Source organism: Sander vitreus, chromosome 19, assembly GCF_031162955.1.
Source record: "Sander vitreus isolate 19-12246 chromosome 19, sanVit1, whole genome shotgun sequence".
Classification (NCBI taxonomy): Eukaryota; Metazoa; Chordata; class Actinopteri; order Perciformes; family Percidae; genus Sander; species Sander vitreus.
The window spans coordinates 9468448-9487474 of NC_135873.1; the positions used below are offsets into that span (position 1 = coordinate 9468448).

General features: G+C 38.9%; 1 protein-coding gene across 5 annotated transcripts in view; it reads right to left on the minus strand.

The window, feature by feature from the left end:
- LOC144534126 (adhesion G protein-coupled receptor L3) overlaps window positions 1–19027 on the minus strand; it is a 215150-nt gene that overhangs the window by 11357 nt on the left and 184766 nt on the right. For all 5 annotated transcript variants that reach the window (XM_078275865.1, XM_078275862.1, XM_078275863.1 and 2 more), the window contains 6 exons: window positions 16740–16949; window positions 13693–13913; window positions 9354–9420; window positions 7425–7516; window positions 491–659; window positions 194–319 (listed from right to left, as the gene is read on the minus strand). In XM_078275865.1, the coding sequence (XP_078131991.1) occupies window positions 194–319; window positions 491–659; window positions 7425–7516; window positions 9354–9420; window positions 13693–13913; window positions 16740–16949 (885 nt within the window). The remainder of the gene's footprint in view (window positions 1–193; window positions 320–490; window positions 660–7424; window positions 7517–9353; window positions 9421–13692; window positions 13914–16739; window positions 16950–19027) is intronic.

The window sequence follows — 19027 nt, forward strand, 5'->3', positions numbered from 1 at the left end:
TACACAGTCACCTTTAAAATCTTTCCTCATTAGTTTTGTAAGGAGGTGCACATCTGTGTAATGTCACAGATTGTTATTTAGGAATAAGTCACCCTCGCTTCTAGCTACGCAGACTGACTACTTCAAGATAAAAGTGCAGCAAATCAAGAATGTAAAGAAAGAAAAGAAAGGGGAGAATGAGAAGTCGTGCCACCTGTGAGCCTGTCGAGTAACGTCCTGGAGCACGAGAGGCGGTGCCTTTTCCTGAGCCGATGGAGCTGTCCACACTTTTGCCACTGCAGCAGTGAGTACGCAGGCATTTTCCATACTCCTTACGCACCTGTAGGAAATAAAAGCACAGGTACAGCACATGCAAGCTAACCATTAGATCAAATCCAAAGGTAACAATCTCATATTTGGCACATTTGATTATGCTTTTCTGGCCTATTCGCCAAAGCATGAATTTAATAATATTTGCAGTCAAATGACATCCCATTCCCACAGCACATACCTTCTTCTGCAGCACACAGTGAAAGATGAAGATGAACATTCCCTGCAGGGAGTTGAAGATGGTGAACAGGTAGGCCATGACCACCGTGCTCTCGTTGACATACATCAGGCCAAAGGCCCAGGTCAGGCCCAGCAGACATAGCAAGGCAATGGCCCCAATCACCCATGATCTGAAATCCAAACAAACAGCCATGTTACAAACCATTTGACAAAGTTAGTGTGGTCGAAGTGCTTTCAAACTAGTTTTGGATTTATGAGAAGCAGGGTAAATTGTACCAATACAATGTTTTTTGAGAATAAATGGAGGTTAAAAGCCATAACTAAAGTAGGTGCTACCACTGAATAAAAAAACAATATTCAAACAATGAGCAATTCAAGGTATCATTTAATTCACAGTTTTCAAGGTTTTCCTATGAGAGGGAGAAAAGGCACAACAATGAAGAGGGGAAGAAATTGATGAGAAATGACAATGGATTTAATCTTCATTTCTGTTTCCGTCCTTGTCTTTTCTACCTGTTCCTTTTCTTTATTTGCATTCTTTCCAGCGATGCCATTGACTATTTGAAAAGTCATAGATTATCATAAAATTGCAGATTCATATATACAAATATTGGAGGTCTGTATAACTGGTAGGGTAACAAATATGGCATTTTCATTAGAAGACTATTTACATGAGTACATTGTATGTTGGATTATATTACTCTTACTCAAACTGAAAGGTTGGACTGAGATAAATGCCCTTGAAAACACAGTCTATTAAGAATGAAGGGCTCTACCTTCATGCGGGCACACTACGCAGAGAAGTGGCAAATTTTCTTCCCCTGCACCCTTTCGTTATTTTGGTGACTCCCTGTGCGGCGCAGTAGACGAGGCAGAGTGAAGATTAATATCTGATTGTTGCCATCATCTGTCATCGACAACAGTTTGCATGTATGAAGTTCTTCCCTGAGTTGATTAAATCGTTTCACATCCATTTGAAGGAGGCAGTTTTGTTTTCCCTCTGCAGCCTCTAATTTGAGTGGCACACATTGTCAAAGCACAATTATGAACACCAGAAAAATATCCTGGATTAAGTATTTCGCAAACAATACCTCAATGTTTAAAATAATGGCAAACTTCTCTGCCTTTGTGTACCTGAGTGGTTGGTTATATCTAGGTATTCTAGCTTCTAGGTTTATGCAATCCGAGTTAGCAGAGATGTTGGGAGGTGGAGGCATTTTAGGATGTCAGCCTACAGCTGCTATGCACAACACGATGTGGTAGATCACAATCATGGCTGGTCATTTAACTGTTATGGTTAGATTTCACAGCAGGGGGAAAACTCATGCTGTCTTGCTTACCACTAATTTAGTTCATGCAACATTTCAGTCTTAACCTGATTAAGTCTTTTCTAAGGAGTGCACCTTTTTTGTTATTTGTGGATGTTATTTATAACTGCAAATTCTAAGGCTTATTAACTAGAAATTGTGCATCAAAATAGTGACTGCCAGGCATTCAACAAGTACAGAAATATGAACTTATTCTGCTATAACTCAGATTAAAAACGGTTTATTCATTACTTTTAGCTAACTGCTTTAACCATTTATCTATCTGTATTTCAATAATGTATCCTTTGGTTGTAGCTAACTATGTCATTCATATTTCCAAATTGGATGCAGATAGGGCAAAAAGGACTGACAACTGACAAATCTGAGTGCCATATCTACATTACAGTACTAATATTTCTATAGAATGCACAGTCATTCACAGGTGCTATTTAGAACTAATCTTGCTTGTCACATCTGTGGGCCATGTATATCTAAGACAGGAGTGCTGTGTGCACACTAATGCCGCCTTCAACATGACTGAGTACTCCACAATAAATCATGTTAATGATTCAGAGAGGCACCTAGATGGATTTGAGTGCAGATTTGTTCAGTTGGAGGAGCAAATGAAAGATGGCATTATGGGAAAAAGGGCCCTTCTAATTTTGTCTTACTTGATCTTAGGTTCATAATCCTGATAGCTGAGTGAAATGACAAGAACAAAACAACAAGAGAAAACAGGCAGAAATAAATCAAGTCACATAACAAAGAGATGGAGGGGTGTAATCCAAAATGTGTGGCCATACATACAGTGTACAAATTTAGACATTAAGAGGGAAACAATACACCAACAAGGAATATGGCTTGTTTTGGCTGTGGAGATTAAAGCTCCATTCACAGCATCCGCATCCAAACATCAAGGCCAGACATTCATACATTTTGGGAAGGGATTTGTTCGTGATGTACCTGTGATAACCATAATTATCTGGTTCACTGAAGTATCTAGCTACCCTCATAAATGCTGGCAGACCTTCACATTTAAGCTGTTATAAATGGGCCAGGTGTGCGGCAAAATAAATGATTTATGAATTCACCAGGGCAACCATTAAACATAATTTTCCCAGGGCTGTCTTAATGACCTGGCAGGAGAGGTACTTCATCAAGGCGACTGGCCCCGGAATGGACACAGAAACACAAGCAGTGGGCACAAAGAGAACTAAATATTGTCCTCTAACTAGTAGTTTAGTTCAACGAGTGGTTTATGATAGAGACACAAGAGGTCATAAAAAATGCGTCGGAGAGGACAGGATATGAAGAGGCTATGACTCATATCGCACACGGCTTATCTTCTTCTGGACTTATCAGATAAAAGGGGATAAATTTGAAAGCTGCATGGTAGGAGCCTTGAGGCAAAACTTCAGAGACTGCATAACAGTCACTGAAAAGCATAACAGCTCACTTACAAATGAAAAGGGTGCATTTCAGTTGAGTTGTATCCTGTCCTGACTGTTGCATGCCTGAATGCTACAAATAAAATAACAGATACCAAACTTTCAGTTCATATTTCTGGCATCATTAAGCTCAAAATTGTTTAGTTTAGTATTTGGCAAGGCAAATCAGGTCATTTAGGAACACAATTTGTATTTTAATCAAAATTCAAAATTGAAAACATTGAATATAGCATCTAAGCAGTATACAGTAAGTACTTCAGCTATAATGTGCTTGTCAGAAAGCCATTTTCATTTGAATGGTTGTTGCATATATAGATATACTATCCATCTCTAAGAGGGCTTTCGAAGCACAAAAAAGACAGAGAAGAGTTATTGTGCTAATCGTTGAGAAGACATGCCAAAAATGAGCAATTTTAAGCAGAGAACTACTTCAGACTGCGGCATCAAATTACCACCAATTTCCATTAAAATGGCTTAATTTGCAGAGATGCCATTCATTGCAATGTTCCATATCATTTATATATGAGATCGCAATAGGTCATTTCAACCTGTTTCAAATCTGTATAAAGTCATTTCATAGGCTGTTCTGGGAGTTATGTGATCAACCTGACAGGATGTTAATTATTCAACCAAAGGTATGCTTAAAAAGTGTTAAAGACATCAATACTTCAAAGTTTTAGATGATGGCATAGACGTTTTTTAATCTTTGAAATTATCGTTAGAATATTTCATTTAAGTTTTGAGTTTAGTTTCTTATCGGCATGGTGAGGAAGCTACGCAAGTCAAAAGTCAAACTTTATTTATTTATTTATTTATTTTATAAATGTCCAGTTCATCATGTTCTAAATATGCCTCATTCAGAAGCAAGTTTGGTATTTAAAGTCACAATGGTGCAAAAGTCATGTTGTAATCCATGAATCACAGGGCAGTGGCAGCGGCTGTCTCCATTACGGGGTGAGGAGGGGAAAAAACACATCAAATACAACATCAATTCTATTCTACATCCTCTACTGAGAAACGGTGCATCTTACCAGTGCCATTCTACAATAACACATCCATCATAATAACGGTAGCTAAAATGAAGAGGAAAAGAAAAATGGATGATGAAAAACAGAAAGATTTTAAAGATAAACACAGCCTAAGATAAAAAAAAAAAGAAGAAAAAAAAAGAGCAGGATGTGAGTGCTAACCATAAGAAGAAAAGAAGGGAGGGAGAAAGACATACACAGCGAAAAAGATGAAACATTCATATTAAAACAAGGCAGCATGATGACATCTGAACATAAAACATGACATCAAACCATAAAGAGGAATCAAATGGCACAAAGATAAGAAAAAACAAGACACACCTCATTAAACTGAGCTAAATTGACTTAATTAACCCGTGGTATCATCATCATTAAACCGGTTCACCTTGATAACTCGAAGAAAAGGCAAGGAAGGCAATAATGGATCTGACTGACTCAGTTATAATAGTAAGAACTACATTGAATGCTACACCAAATTGGACAAACATCTGGCTTTGATATGTTACTGTGTTAATAGAAACAAGGATCAAATAAATGTCCATGTTAAAAACCGAAAACCTATTACTGCTTGTTTATGATGAAACAGAAGCACCCTGGCTATGACAGGCTAGCTAGTTTAGCTTTGAATCTGTGCAGTCGTGTGTTGAGGGTCTTGACTTAAAAACTGTGTCAGATGAATGAGGTTCATACCATTTTTTCAATGGTCATCTGAAACTGTTTTCCAAGTCAGTAAGACTTTGGGGTGAGGAGATCAGTTGTTTGGTACATTATGGGAGGCCAGTGTAATAAATCATAAGACACTGAGAACTCCAGCAGTTAATATTTTTCTGCAGAAGTAAATGTGCAATGTATCTTGCGGTATCAAATAAGGGTAGCATACAGAAATGGATAGGAAAAAGGTGATCCAGAAAAGTAATACAGTAATTTCGATCAGTTGCTCAATGTACCTGCTGTTCTGGTCCAGTTGTGCTCTGGAGCTGTATCATAGTGCTCTGCTAAGCAATACATTTCCAAACAGTATATAAGCAAGAGAGCTAGTCAAAGGGCTGCAGGTAGTCTGCCTGTTGTTGTTTGAACAACGGCTTGTGTGTAATTCATAAGCGAATGTTTGAGACTGGGGTTGTGTATTAGTTTGTACAATGTGCACATGCATCTGACACTCAATTGTGTTGGATTCTAATACCAGATCTGCTGCTGATAAGAATACACACCGTGAACAGAGTCCTAACAGTGTTTTCATACGATAGTAATTGCATAGGAACTGCCATGTATACCATTTTTCAAAGTGGTCTGTCAAAAATAAATAAATAAATAAATAAAAAAGCACAGTAAAACACCAAAATGCACTCAAAATGACTAAAGTTGATGGCTGTGTCAACACTCCCAGTTTCACAATTCTCTACCCAATTGCTTCTCTTTCATTGCTGCTAAGTGCATAAGGCTGAACTACATTTCCTTTGTTACACACAAAAATCAAATAGGACCAAAACACAAAATACCAAGATGGCGACGACCAAAATGCAAACTCCTGGCTTCAAAATAGCAGTCCACAAACCCTTGGGTGATGTCACTGATGCTACATCCATTCTTTTTATACAGTCTATGGTTATAGCTAAGTATGTCTAAACTTACGAAGAGCTGATAATCGTCAACTTCAAAATATAGCAACTTGTGTGTTTCTCAGAAGTGACAAATGTAACGAACGTCGAACTTCTTTAAATGTCGGCCCTTCTGCTACATGTCATCTTAGGTGACAGTAATGTCAGTAGCATCACACTTTGCTCCCGTTCAAAAGCAGCAATTTAAAACCATGGCTTGACTCAGGAACTTCCTGCAGTGAAGTAGTGATGGAAAAACACAGTACACTCTGACATGGTGCAGCTTAAGAATGCTATATCATGCTCGTGGAAGATTGTTTTTTTTTATGTGTGTATTACTTTGCTGAGAGGAGCAGGGCAGACAGGGCCACTGTGCTGAGACACAACCAGTGATGTGATGCCACAAAACAACAGCCAGAGCGCCGGCCATAAAGTAGACTAATGTGTCCAGAGTGGCTTAAAAAAAGCAAGGCAGACAGCAAAAACAGAGCAGAGACCCTTATCCATCATAGCAAACGGGTGGCAAAACAACTTTACACCATCTGTAGAATGAGTCTGCCATGACATCAGGTAGCTCCAGCTTCCGTCAAAGACAATGACCAAAAACGCTGCGTCATTTTACAGGGTAAAGGGACCTTAAAATCAACTTTTAACTTTATTTACATCGAGCCAGACTTCTGGATGAAACTTAACTCCTTGAGCAGTACACAAAATACATCTAAATTAAGAAAAAACAAGCAGCATTGTTTGTAATAAATAAGATACAACTTTCAAAACCACTCATATAGTTATTTTATCTGAAACTTTAATAGAAACATTTTAATAGCTGAAACTTACTTTAGCAAAACGGAATTAAATATGGTAAGTTTAAACTTTTACTAGCAAACCTGTAAACACAAAGAAAGTAATCTGACTTTCATAACCATTATTGCCCCTAAGCTTTCATTTTATCTGAAAGCAGCCAAATATAGGCAGACAAACAGACTCACACACACACACAGAGACAATATGAATATTCATTGGCAGCATGTTGACATTAAGATAACACCAGGTCAGGTTTGTCAGATTGTCTCCTGGCCTTTTCCCATGCAGACAACAATGTTCTTTAGATAATGATGGAGAGACGTAACAGAATACCTGTTTGATTTTAACCCTGCCTGACACAACCTTTCAGTATAATAGAAGGTGCTTACCTTGTAGACTCAGATTCCCAGACCCTTGGGTTGGGTGTTCACAACCTTATGTGCTTTTAATAAGGTTTCAAAATATCAAAGGGGGAGGCGAGAAAAATGTTATTGCTTGGGAACACCTGCTTGAATACAGAGTAACATCCAAACGTCCCTCTTTAAACAGGAGTAAACTGAAGGAAATGTCGGTTGAAAACTGAGTTGCATTAGATACCATTCAGCTGTCAGAAAGCATTTGATGTAAGCGAGCCCGTCAAACTCACATTGAAAGTCTTTCCATTTGTAACAAAACATCAGAAGGAGTGCTATTTCTGGATTTTTTTTTTTTTTACTTTAACGGATATCTGTGTGATCTGAGTGCTCTTACTTGATGTTGTCCAGGCAACCGGAATCTGGTTTCAAGATGGCCGTGTGATGGAACATCTTGTAGAGAGCGATGCCCAGGAAGATCACATTGAGCTGAGAGAAAGAGAGATTCACAGAGAGAGAGAGGTTGTATATGTCCTGTTTCACTTCCATTCATTTTAAATCAGAGCACTTTGTAGCACAGAGCCGGAACACTGCAGCCAGACTTGGTTTTCCACTTTGCCAAACAGAGCACAAAATCCAGTGACACCTGTGTGGTGGTATACAGACTAAACAGGGAACAGTGAGAGAAGACAGCTGCATACTTGTATGAGGGAGCCTGTCCATCTGACTTATTCACACTTGTCTTATCATATTCACACTTAGAGACAACGCAGGGAATAACTGCCACTGCTTTCGTTTTCTTTTACAGTTTCTACATCTAGAAAAAAAAAACATTTGGCATTGATTGAAATTTTTTGAAATGCTTGAAGAACTTTCAGCATTTATACCATCATGTTCCCTGCTACAGTATATCACATGCAATGACATCCTTTAATGTGTGGGATATAGTTTCATTAAAACTTTGATGTGCCCTACTGTATTTGCCATAAAATAGGACACATTTTTAATTTACTTTCCTGCTCTCTGCAAGTCGAGTACTACCTAAGTTTGCCAAATGCACTGTAATTGGTCAGAAAAAAAGTCTTATATAATATGCTGAATATAAAAAAAGTTACATTTAACAGACACACTCTGGTGTATCTCATTATTTTCTTTTTCTCTGTGAGTCAATAATCACAAAAATAGATTGACTCACAGATAAAAATGACACACACACCAAATGTGGTCATGGCATGGGAGGATTTTCAGAATGACAAAAATGATAGCAAATAGTAAGCTTTCTTTTACTTTACTGATGTTTACAGTTAACATCAAGTTAATACGAGTTGCATATTATAAAAGGCCATTTTTAACTGCTTAAAATGCATCTTTGCCCAGACCCTGACCAAATAACCAGGGGTACAATTGGATCTAAGCTCAAGCCTTCTTTCCAACATAGATATTCTCATTTGTAAATCTAAGAGAGAAAAGGGCGAGTCAGAGATGCATTGTGAATGATTGCACCAAACTGGAGCGTGAAAGTGAATTATGCATGTTTGGATTTAGTATGGAAGTGGGCAGTAAGAGTTGTTGGAATTCCAGATTTTGGGTCCCGTGGGACAAAAAGTATCGTCACATTTGTAGTTGTTGAGGATATTTATTAGTTGATTTACTAATTCTGAATATTTATAATGATGGCTGACTGGTGTCTTAGAAAATTAGGAGCACATCTCTTGTGGCACAGCAATATTTACAGCTTGGCATTAGCTTAAATACTTGAATGAATATGAATATCACTCTGACATTATGATTTAAAGCAGTTGGATCAATAAAATAAAATTAGATATTTTATTAGAAAATTGGGGCTTTCCTAGTTGGGAGAGACACAGAAAGAAAGCGTGTGTCCTCCTTGCATAATGCTTGTGTTTCTGAACCCAGAGCTGTCTGTGTGCATGCGAGGAGGAGATGGAGAAAGGTACTGGAGTACGAGTTGGAACGGGAACAAAATCAATCATAATAGCAGTGCAGATTACTCAAACACTGCATACTGAACAGAGTTCACTCTCTTTCTCTCCGTCTCACTTCCTCCCCCTCCTCTACCCCCCAAAATATGTCTCAGCTGGTGACTGTAGCGGGTTGACAAAGTGCAATATATTCTTTACAACCCTCATTTGTTTTTCTAGACGGCTCCGTGCCCGGCGGTGGCATATATGCTCAACAGGGCAGAGAAAAGAGGGTGGATAGGAGCTAGAAAAAGGGATCTCGGTGGACCATTGAAGCGACGACCCGCAGGCTAAGTAGGGTTAATGAGTGTGGGGCGGGTGGGGGTGGGGGGCTTGGAGCTTACCATAATTATCAAGGTTGCTGGTCCTATGAAACTCCAAATGAAGTAGGTGTCCAGGCGAAGCCAGCAACTGCAATTAAAGAGATTGAGTGAGAGGAAAGAGGGATATGAAGTGAGAGAGAGATGGTGAGTATGAGTAAAGGAAGTGGGGGGGGGGGAGAGAGAGAGAGAGAGCGAGAGAGAGAACGATTTGAGGTTATAGCTTTATACTCCTGCTTAGAGGATATACATCAAGTAGTAGGTTGGAGTGACAGAGGAATAGGCACTTCAAAACATAGATTGCCACAAGGGTTTTAAAGAATTATGGACATCGGAAGGAATTTCGAGAAAAAGGGTGCTTTCAGTGTCAATGACAGCAATAATGACAGGCTTTCATTGCCAAACAGGTGTACTATCAAAGTTAAAGAAATAACAGGGGTGGGGTGTATCTAAAACTGTAAAGGATGTATGCTGGAGTGACCAGACTTTACTGTAGTTCCCTTCTGTTTCAATTTATTGGGTTAAGGTAGGAAATTACCATTACAGATGTTAATTTATGGATGATTTGATTAGGTCTCAATTGAATCCTAGCTGTATCACTCCAAAGGAATTGGATTGACCTTAACCCTGACAGACATGGACACACACAGTCCTCAAGCACTCAACAAACTGTCCTACATGTTCATGTTAACTGCGATTACTCTCTAGGACTGCTGTAATTATGTCAATAATTAAATAACATGCTCTCCTGACCTCACACTTCATATCAAAACAGTAGGGATAGTCAATTCTTCTTCACCGAGTAAAACTCAATACAGACCAGAAGCAACAGGGCCAGTGGAAGGTGGCAGTGCTCCTAAAACATGATTCATGACCTGTGGTTGAATTATTAATCTTTTAATCTCCGCTGCTGCAGTAGATAGAAGCCTCCATTTTTGGCCACTGGAAAATTACAGTTCATACGGCGTGTTGTCATTCAGGCTGACAGGGGGAAAATGGAAGTGGCTTAAGTATTAGCTTTAATTCAATAGCATTTTAAGGCAAATGGAAGCACATGGGGCACTTAGAGGTACACACCACTGGGGATTCTATTGTACAAAAATGTACATATAAATACCAATAATACCAAATACCAATGTACATATAAGTAGTACCAATATAAATTTCTCTAAATATGGCACACTGCTTTAAAATATGATTCATGATGAAAGGTTAGGTGTCTTTTCTTCCACAAAACCTATTTTCATAGCAAAACAAAACAATATACAAGGATCCATGATATGATGAATGCTATTGTGGTCCCATTCTCTTGGAGGAAAAACAATATTTACAGCAATATAACTAAAAACCTCAACTGCAATAGACAAGTTCGTACATGTTTCACTTTTTGTCACCAAAGAACTTGCAGTCAAACAAGAGAGAACACTGTATAAGAAGTGACGGGACAAACATTGACTGGTCCTTTGTTGTTCCTGGAACTTGATATGTCTCCCCCTCACTGATATCAATGGATGAGATGAGGCAACACAGAAAAACACATATGGATGCATAAAGCACAAACAAAAGATGCACAACGTACACAGAACTCTGGCAGCTCATCAAAGCACATGCTCCGAACGGTTATAAATTATGCTGAATGTTCTATTTTTTCTTTTTTTTCTTCTTCTTCTCCTTCAGATCATAGAACAATTTAAAGACGTGGTGGGCGTTGGGAGCTGCGGGCTGTCTTTTCTTTTTACTACCTCCTCTAGCTCCCCTTCTCCACTTGTGTCATGGTTGTGCTTGGCTTTTGGAGCACATCTAGTTTCATCTCTTCCTGGTATGTTACTTTGTGTACAATTGTTTGTTTGTTATTACAATTTCATTAATAACCAAGCAATAAAAACCATAAACATGTGCCAGTCAAAACACAAGCTGTGCTCATGCCAACAGTATCCTGGCATTCGTGGCACCAATCTGCAAGTCTGAGACGGGCTGTCCTTTGAGCCATGGCAGCTTAATCTGCAAAGACGTCCTTGCAACATAGCTTGTCATATCATTGCCATGATAGTGAGCTGATGACCAAGACAGTGAGTGAAGCAATGTGAAATAACTGGAGGAAAGAAACTGCCTTTTGATTCATTCTGAAGTCCTAGAGCACATTTTGCCCAAAGCTATGACTTTTAAGACTTGTGCATGGTGTTTGGTAACATTTGTTTAAGGTACTCTGTGAAGCTTGGTGCTATGGTTCTGATAAGCAGGTCCCAGTTATGTTTATATATTGTGTTACTCCAGAGATACAAATTGCTGTAAAAGGTTTTAAGCAAATAAACCATAACAACCTTCTGCAGCGATGGGCCAGCAAAATGCAGAAGAGAAGAAAGAAAAATGTTAGCGCAAGACTCTAAAGGGGCAGCTACACGTACAAGGCCAGAGTCACATGACAGACGGAGACAGCCGAGGGCTACCTTTTGGTAGCCTTGCTAGCTTGTGTACCTTACAGTATGAAGCTCACAAGTAGAGAAGCCCACACAACTGCCCTTGAGCAAACCATACTATAGCTTGTTTTGTTTTGCAAGTTATCAATGCAAAAATAAAAAAACAAATAGGATTATGAGAGAAACAAGCTCCCTTAAATAAAGACTAGCATGGAAATCTCCTGACATTTTTGTTGAATGTTCTTGATTTTATGTATCACAGTTTTATTATTTACAAAACTTGTGACATCATGTCTTGTATTCTAATTCTCTAATGTCTGTCTGTTGACAAGCAAAAATAAATAAATAAAAATAAAAGCTACATAGTCAAACCCACAACTAGTGTGGTCTTAAGATAAAAGCTAATAGCTACAAGTAAACAGGTTTCAATATATTTCTCTCCAAAAAAAAAAAAATGTTTTATTGGAAAGAAAATGCATGTTTGTTTTGGTGAGAGGCACTAAATGTAAACATAAGCAAATTCATTATTTACAAAAATTACTTCAAGGGGGCCTTTGACAATACCTACCATGTTTCCATGCTTAATGGAACGGACTAATGTAATCCCAACTAGATAACTGAAACTAAAAAACAGTAATTCTATCTCGAATTTAAAGGGGGTTTGATGTATTGCTTTCAGTAAACTGGAGAAATTACACAGGATCGCATCCTTGTTTTGCTGACCACTGGACTCAAGAAGAGTAAAGTGCCCTGCTCAAGGGCACATTTAAAGTAATCATTCAGAGGTGCTGAATGGAAGTCGTACTTTACTTTCCTGGGTTCAGAGATTCCTATTTGATCTTGGACAGGTGACTTCACAAGCTTGCTGACCCACAGGCTGCTGCAGCCTTTTTAGTTATACTCAGTTATTATGAGCCACTGGGACATAGCTTCAGCCATCTACTAAACCTGGCTCAACCTTGACAGCAACTTGTTCGATATTTCTGCTCAACGTGAGACCCAAACGCTGCCATAGTCTCCAAATCAATTTGCGGCAGGACTACGTGCCTTCCCCCACCTTTTGCTATTCACCACGTGTCACGTCTTGTCCCTTCCCTCATCCTTCAATGGCTGCGAATAATTGTTCCACCGGTGGCAGGCTTTAATTATTCACATGATGCCAAGGCTCAGGCAGTGGCAGCTATCACCTCATCCATCACCAAGAACTATGGCTCCGCCAATCTACAAATGCACTGTCTAACAGTTGCGTTGTGTGTGGCAATGTGTGTGTGCCATATATGATAAACATCTTGGAAGCAAACTGCTGATGCTGGTCTTCATTATTTTTAGATGGATTTGAGATTAACAGAGAGGAATGGAGAGCGATCCGCTGCTTGGCATTACACTGCTTTATAGACCACTTTTTATTTCAGCTTACGGATAGTAGCCTCGATAGGAAATACAAAAAAGGCAGTCTCTGTAGCTGACCATGTTTTTGTTAATCTCCTGTCTCTTTCTCTCTCTTTCACTCTCCATCTTCCTGTTCATACTCATTCTCCCTCATCCGCTTCTCTAAATCTCTCCAAGCACGTGCTATGTGCATCCTAAAATGCTGAAGACATTAACCACAACATCCCGCCCTTCATCCATCAATACTATCTTTGGAAGTTAGCATTTTTCACTGTCAAAACCTTGTCAATTCAGCAGTAGGGAAATGCAGCATGAGTAACCGTTCTGCTTCATTAAAAGTTGATGAAAACACCCACATCTTTCAACCTCCAGTTTATAAAGCAGGCTTTTCTACTCTTGCAAAAGAGTAATAAAGTCAAAACTATTATTTTGTATAACTGATTGTCTCGTATGATCTTTCGTGTATTACATGCAGAAAGGAAAGCCAATTCTTCTGCAGCATTCAGAAAGATTGTTAAACCCTAAGGTGCTCACAAGCTTGCTCCACATGTACTCACACTCGATCGGTGCCGTAACTGCGGTAGTCCACTGCAGCAGAAACCGCCACAATTAGCGCGGGAACGCCGTAGCCCACCATGTAGAAGTAGCGTCGACGTGAGTGCTCACTCTCAAACACCTCCACCAGCATGATGTAGAGCTGCACGCCCTCCAGGAACATCCATGTGAACGCTGCCAGGAAGAAGAAGTGGAGCAGGGCAGCAAAGACAGCACAAGCAATCTGGGAAGGGTTTATAATGGCAGACACGAACATAAATGAGAGAGAGATAAAAAAGAAGGGAGATGTGAGTATACAGTTGAAAACATATTCAAATCAAATCAGTTTTGGGCATTTTGGTGATTTCCTGAAAGATGTCTTGCAAAGTATGTCATCCAAGTGACCGCTGTAACTGAGCAGCATTTTCTGACCTCTGCATGTTTGTGTCTTACCAACAATTAGCATTGCTAAGCTTTGTTTGGCTGAAGTGATTGGATGTTTGCCTGTAGTGACTGGCAGAAGAACGCCACAGCTACATAACCCATGTGGTCTTGTTTGCTGTAGCTGGCATGGCTAAAAGAGAGCGATATGAAGAAGTGAAGTCAACAGTCCAAGTGCCATTTGGAGCTCATTGCATTTGATACGGTGGCCAGGTATGAGCACATAATGTAGTTACACACTTCCTGAGCTGATAGAGATACATACAGGCGAGACCTGAACACAACAGAATGTCAATCGCATGTATGCACGTGCCCACACACTTTCTTACAATAATGAGATAAAGTACTTACATGGATTGACCTAATTATTGGCACAGTTGAACATAACTAGCATATTTTGTCATTGAAATGGATTCAGTTAAATAACTAAAAGGTTGAGTGGACATTAATTGCAGTCCAGGAGAGCGATCTTAGAGCCGCGCTGTGAATCACACCCATAAAATGTTATGGAAGGGAAAGGTGTAGGGCCGAAGAATTATCTTTAACTTCACAGGGAAGTAGCTTTGCAGCTAAACTGTGGCCCGTGAGTACTGGCTCGGATAGTTATAGTGATATTTGAAGTGAGTGTGATTTGATAGCATAACCGACATACAATCTATTTCTCTGCAAATTTAGTATTTCTATTCATCATAATTTACTTGCACTTATGACACAGTTGTGAACTGTTGGTATGCTTGGGATAATATGCTATGAACAATGATTTAAAATTTCTAAATAACTTAAAAAAATTAACCAAAATTATTAAAAAGACGATTAGTATTACGATATATTCCATTATCTGGCACCATTATAAATTTACAGACACAGAGATCATTTCATACTGTGCTCAGACAATCACTCCAGCTTTTTTTTTTCCCTCAGAGAGCAAAACTTACTGTGTACTCTGCCTCATTAGCAAGCCAAAATGGCATGATTGCGAGAAGCTGTGGGTGGAATAAAGCCCTACGCCATCCTGTATACATGTAATGACTCCACATTACAGTGAAAGTTGAGCACAAACACTTGAAGAGGACTGTGCAGTGACAGCATGCCTCCACCTGCTACCACAGCCGAGCTCTTACAGGAAAAGTAATGCCATCCAAACTACAGTTATTATAGTAGAAGACACTTTAGTGTATTGAACATCTTAACCCAGATTCATTTGAAGTGTTTACAAATTGGAAAACTGCAGGAGGTGGTTGGGGAGTGAATGGATACATTTATGTCAGTATGTGCAGTATAAGAGTGATCTAGACATTAGGATGTGACAGTGAGTTGGCAGGTGTGTGTTTAGGAGTATGTGAGAGTAATTTTAAGTATGTGTTTGCTTCTGTGCAACCAGGTGACCAAGAGGTTTGTTGAATAAAGAGCATCCATTTTCTTTGAGTATCTGCTCTCAGTGAGCTAGGCAGAATCAAAAAAAGTTCAAGGTCACAGGCACTCTCTGGGAAATAGCACTCCCAGCACAGCAGGACACCAAAGATTACATTTTCTCAAACAGATTCTAGGCTCTCAAATCTAGAGAAGAGAATATGGCGAACACTCCTCAGGGGAGGTTAATACAAAACTTCCAGGGAGCCCTTCTAGCAACCCAACAGACTATGTATTTGTAAAAAGATGTCCAACACATTTTGTGATTCAAGACTTTTTTTGTGATAGGTGCAAAGAGAGGGACATGTCTTCATTTTTTGACACTTTTAATGCAACCCTTAATTATCTGTGTTTTGGAACACTGCTAGCTGAGTGTCTACTAAAAGCAATACAATATAATTTCCATATTGGCTAAATATGTCATGTTTTTGTACTTTAACGTCACTACATTGTTGACACCTTCAAACACATCAGATTACCTACTGAAATTAGTTTCAAGTCAACATTTGAGACTTCAGATTAACTTGGTTTAACCCTCATTGTTTATATTCTGCACTTAAACAAACGGTTTGGGAAAAACTCGTATTTGTTGTCTTGCCAAGAATTAGATGTGAAGCTTGATCGCACTCTCAGGTCTGAACAGTAAATACTGCGTGTAGCTGGAGCCAGCAGCAAGTTAACTTAGTTAAGCATAAAGAGTGTAAAAACAACAATTTAACGTTAAACGGGTTATGTGCAGGATTATTTCTTGTCCGGGAACAGTAAGCAGTAGCCCGATTTTATTACCTTTGGACAGAGGCATGCTAGCTATTCCCCCATGTTTCCAGTCTTTATGCTAAGCTAAGCTTTTCACCCCGGTGTAGACACAGGCTGCTGACTCCAGCTACATATTTACCATACGAGTTGAGAGTGGTATATATATATATATATATATATATATATATATATATATATATATATATATATATCTCCAAAGCTTAGCAAGAAAGGTGTACATATGATGATGTAAACATGATATAATAATAATAATAATAATAATAATAATCTTCCAAAAACACTGTACTATTCTATTACCCTCTTTCGGTTTTATTTCTATTAGAGCATTATTAGTTAGTTTTTTCTCCTTCAATGGTTTTCCCTGTTTTGTAGTACTTTGTACAGCATGCTCAATGCAACGGTACTAAATCAATCAATACGTATCTATCAGTGGCAGTCTTACCGGCTGGTCACCCCGATTGATCCCCACAAGGAACAGGGACTCGGCGATGAACAGGCTGATGCAGAGGTTCTTATGGATGGTGTTCCGATCACTCTGGAGGCCGCGGAAGAAGCAGAAGGTGAAGAGGCTGATAAGCAGGCAGACCAGCGACAGGAGGATGCCAACCCAAGTAATGACATCAAGAAGCATGTCATGAACAGGGTCTGTGTTCTGTAAGATGATGAGAGAAAGTGGTCAACAACATCCAACCCATTGTTGCTTGACATCATGTCAGAAAGAACTTTGAAAAATATTTTTCATATTATTGTAGCCAGAACCACATTTTGGTATTTGACAAATTGTATGACATGTTGGGATTCATGTGTAAAAACAAAACAAAAAAACAATGAAAAAGTGACCATTAAATCAGTATTCTGTCATTTTTTGAGGAAAATGCTTTTATTCATCCGTCCAATAAACCACTACAGAGCAAGCCACAGGTGGCAGATATGAATCATAAATTAGTCAGTGTGAATAAATCTAAAATGCCCCCCTATTGTTTCATTTTGGTCAGGCAACAAAGTGAGCAGTCCAGAGGGCGGCAGGTGTCTAAGACCAACATAACAGGAATACAATCAAACCACAACATGGACAATAACGTCCACTGTTGCTTTTCAATAATTTTCTCTTTTCAAATAGTAATTTGCCACCACAGCCAGTTTTGGGCACTAAAAAGCCTTTTGCTGACAATAAATTTGTGGCTTTGCAGGAGAGATAAGGATCAACAGTGATTCCAGAGCAGCCATGAAAGAGAATTTACATCAGTCCATAAAAGCCAAGTGCACATAGGGATACTTGGACAGAAGTGGGGAAAGGCAAGACACCCTTTAAACAGCAGCAGCTGCAGAATGACTGACTTCTGTGGCCTTAAACACATGAAAACAAAGACATTAGAAGCAACATTCTGCCAAGAACCTGACAAGGGTAAAACTATGGCCCTGTAGAATTGGAGCTTAATTAGGAACCGTGCAATAGGTGCCTTTCTTGCTTGATCAGCAAACTTCATGGAAATCCTTTAAAACAGTGGTTCCCGAACAGGAGCTCTTGTACTCCACAGGGTACATGGAAATATTGAGGAGTAGCTCAACTAATAGTGATGAAATAGAGATTACACTTTTAAAATCCACATGCATGCGAGCAGAGCACTTTTAACAGTTTGCTGTAATAATACTGCAATGAAATCAATAATTTGTTAAAACGGCTAAAAGTAATAGATAAACAGTTGAAAACAGCTAAAAGTAATTGCGAAACGGTTTAAATAGTTAGCTAAAGGTAACAGATAAACAGTTGAAACAGTTAGCTAAAAGTAATGGAGAAATAGCTGAAATGGTTAGCTAAAAATAACTGATAAACTGTTAAAATAGTTAGCTGAATGTAACGGATAAACATTTAAAACAGATAAATAAAATAAATGGATAAATGGTTGAAAAAAATAAAGTTAAAAGAAACTACTACAGCTACTGCTGCTCCAAGTAGTAGCCTAGTGCACATGCAAAGATTGACAGTTCAATTGTATAAAAAATATTGTACTACCCACATAAACTCATATCTAGTTAAAAATCAATTCAAAAGAACACATGGAACATGGCAGGTGGTGTGGATGAAGGGGTACTTGATTCATCTGACGTGGCTGTGAGGAGTACATCTGACTCTAAAAGATTTAACATTGCATAAGCACACATCAGCGAAGCAGATGCACAGATTCCCTGTACAATTCACAACTGTTATTAGCGACTGCGCTGTCATCTGACAATTTCTTATCATGCTACCAGTAGGGAAGAAAAGACGTGCCAAGACAGGATTCCAAAATATAACACAGGCATTAAATAAGTGTCTTCTATATGTAAAACATAGAGATGGGCATAAGAGAGATAATTACTCCATGCAAGCACTCTGGTCAGCTTTTAAAGCTTCTTAATTTCCCAAAGGGATCCTCCTCTCTTTCAGCCTGTTGGGCATTGATTTAAAAAGGGAGGAAAAAGTGTCTGTGTGTGTGTGTGGGGGGGGGGGGGCGCCTCCAAAACAACTAACTGTCATCCCTGCTGGGACTCAAGTACTATCTAGGTGGAACTTTTCAGTTTTGACATGACGGCAACATCTGAATGCTAATTAAGATCAAACAGGCATTATTTTAGAACAGATGACTACATTACATATTCTTAAATGTAGACAGTTGATTAGCATTGACAGGCAGTTAAAATACAGCACAGGTGAACGCTGAGATAAACTCCTTTTGACTGTCTATACAT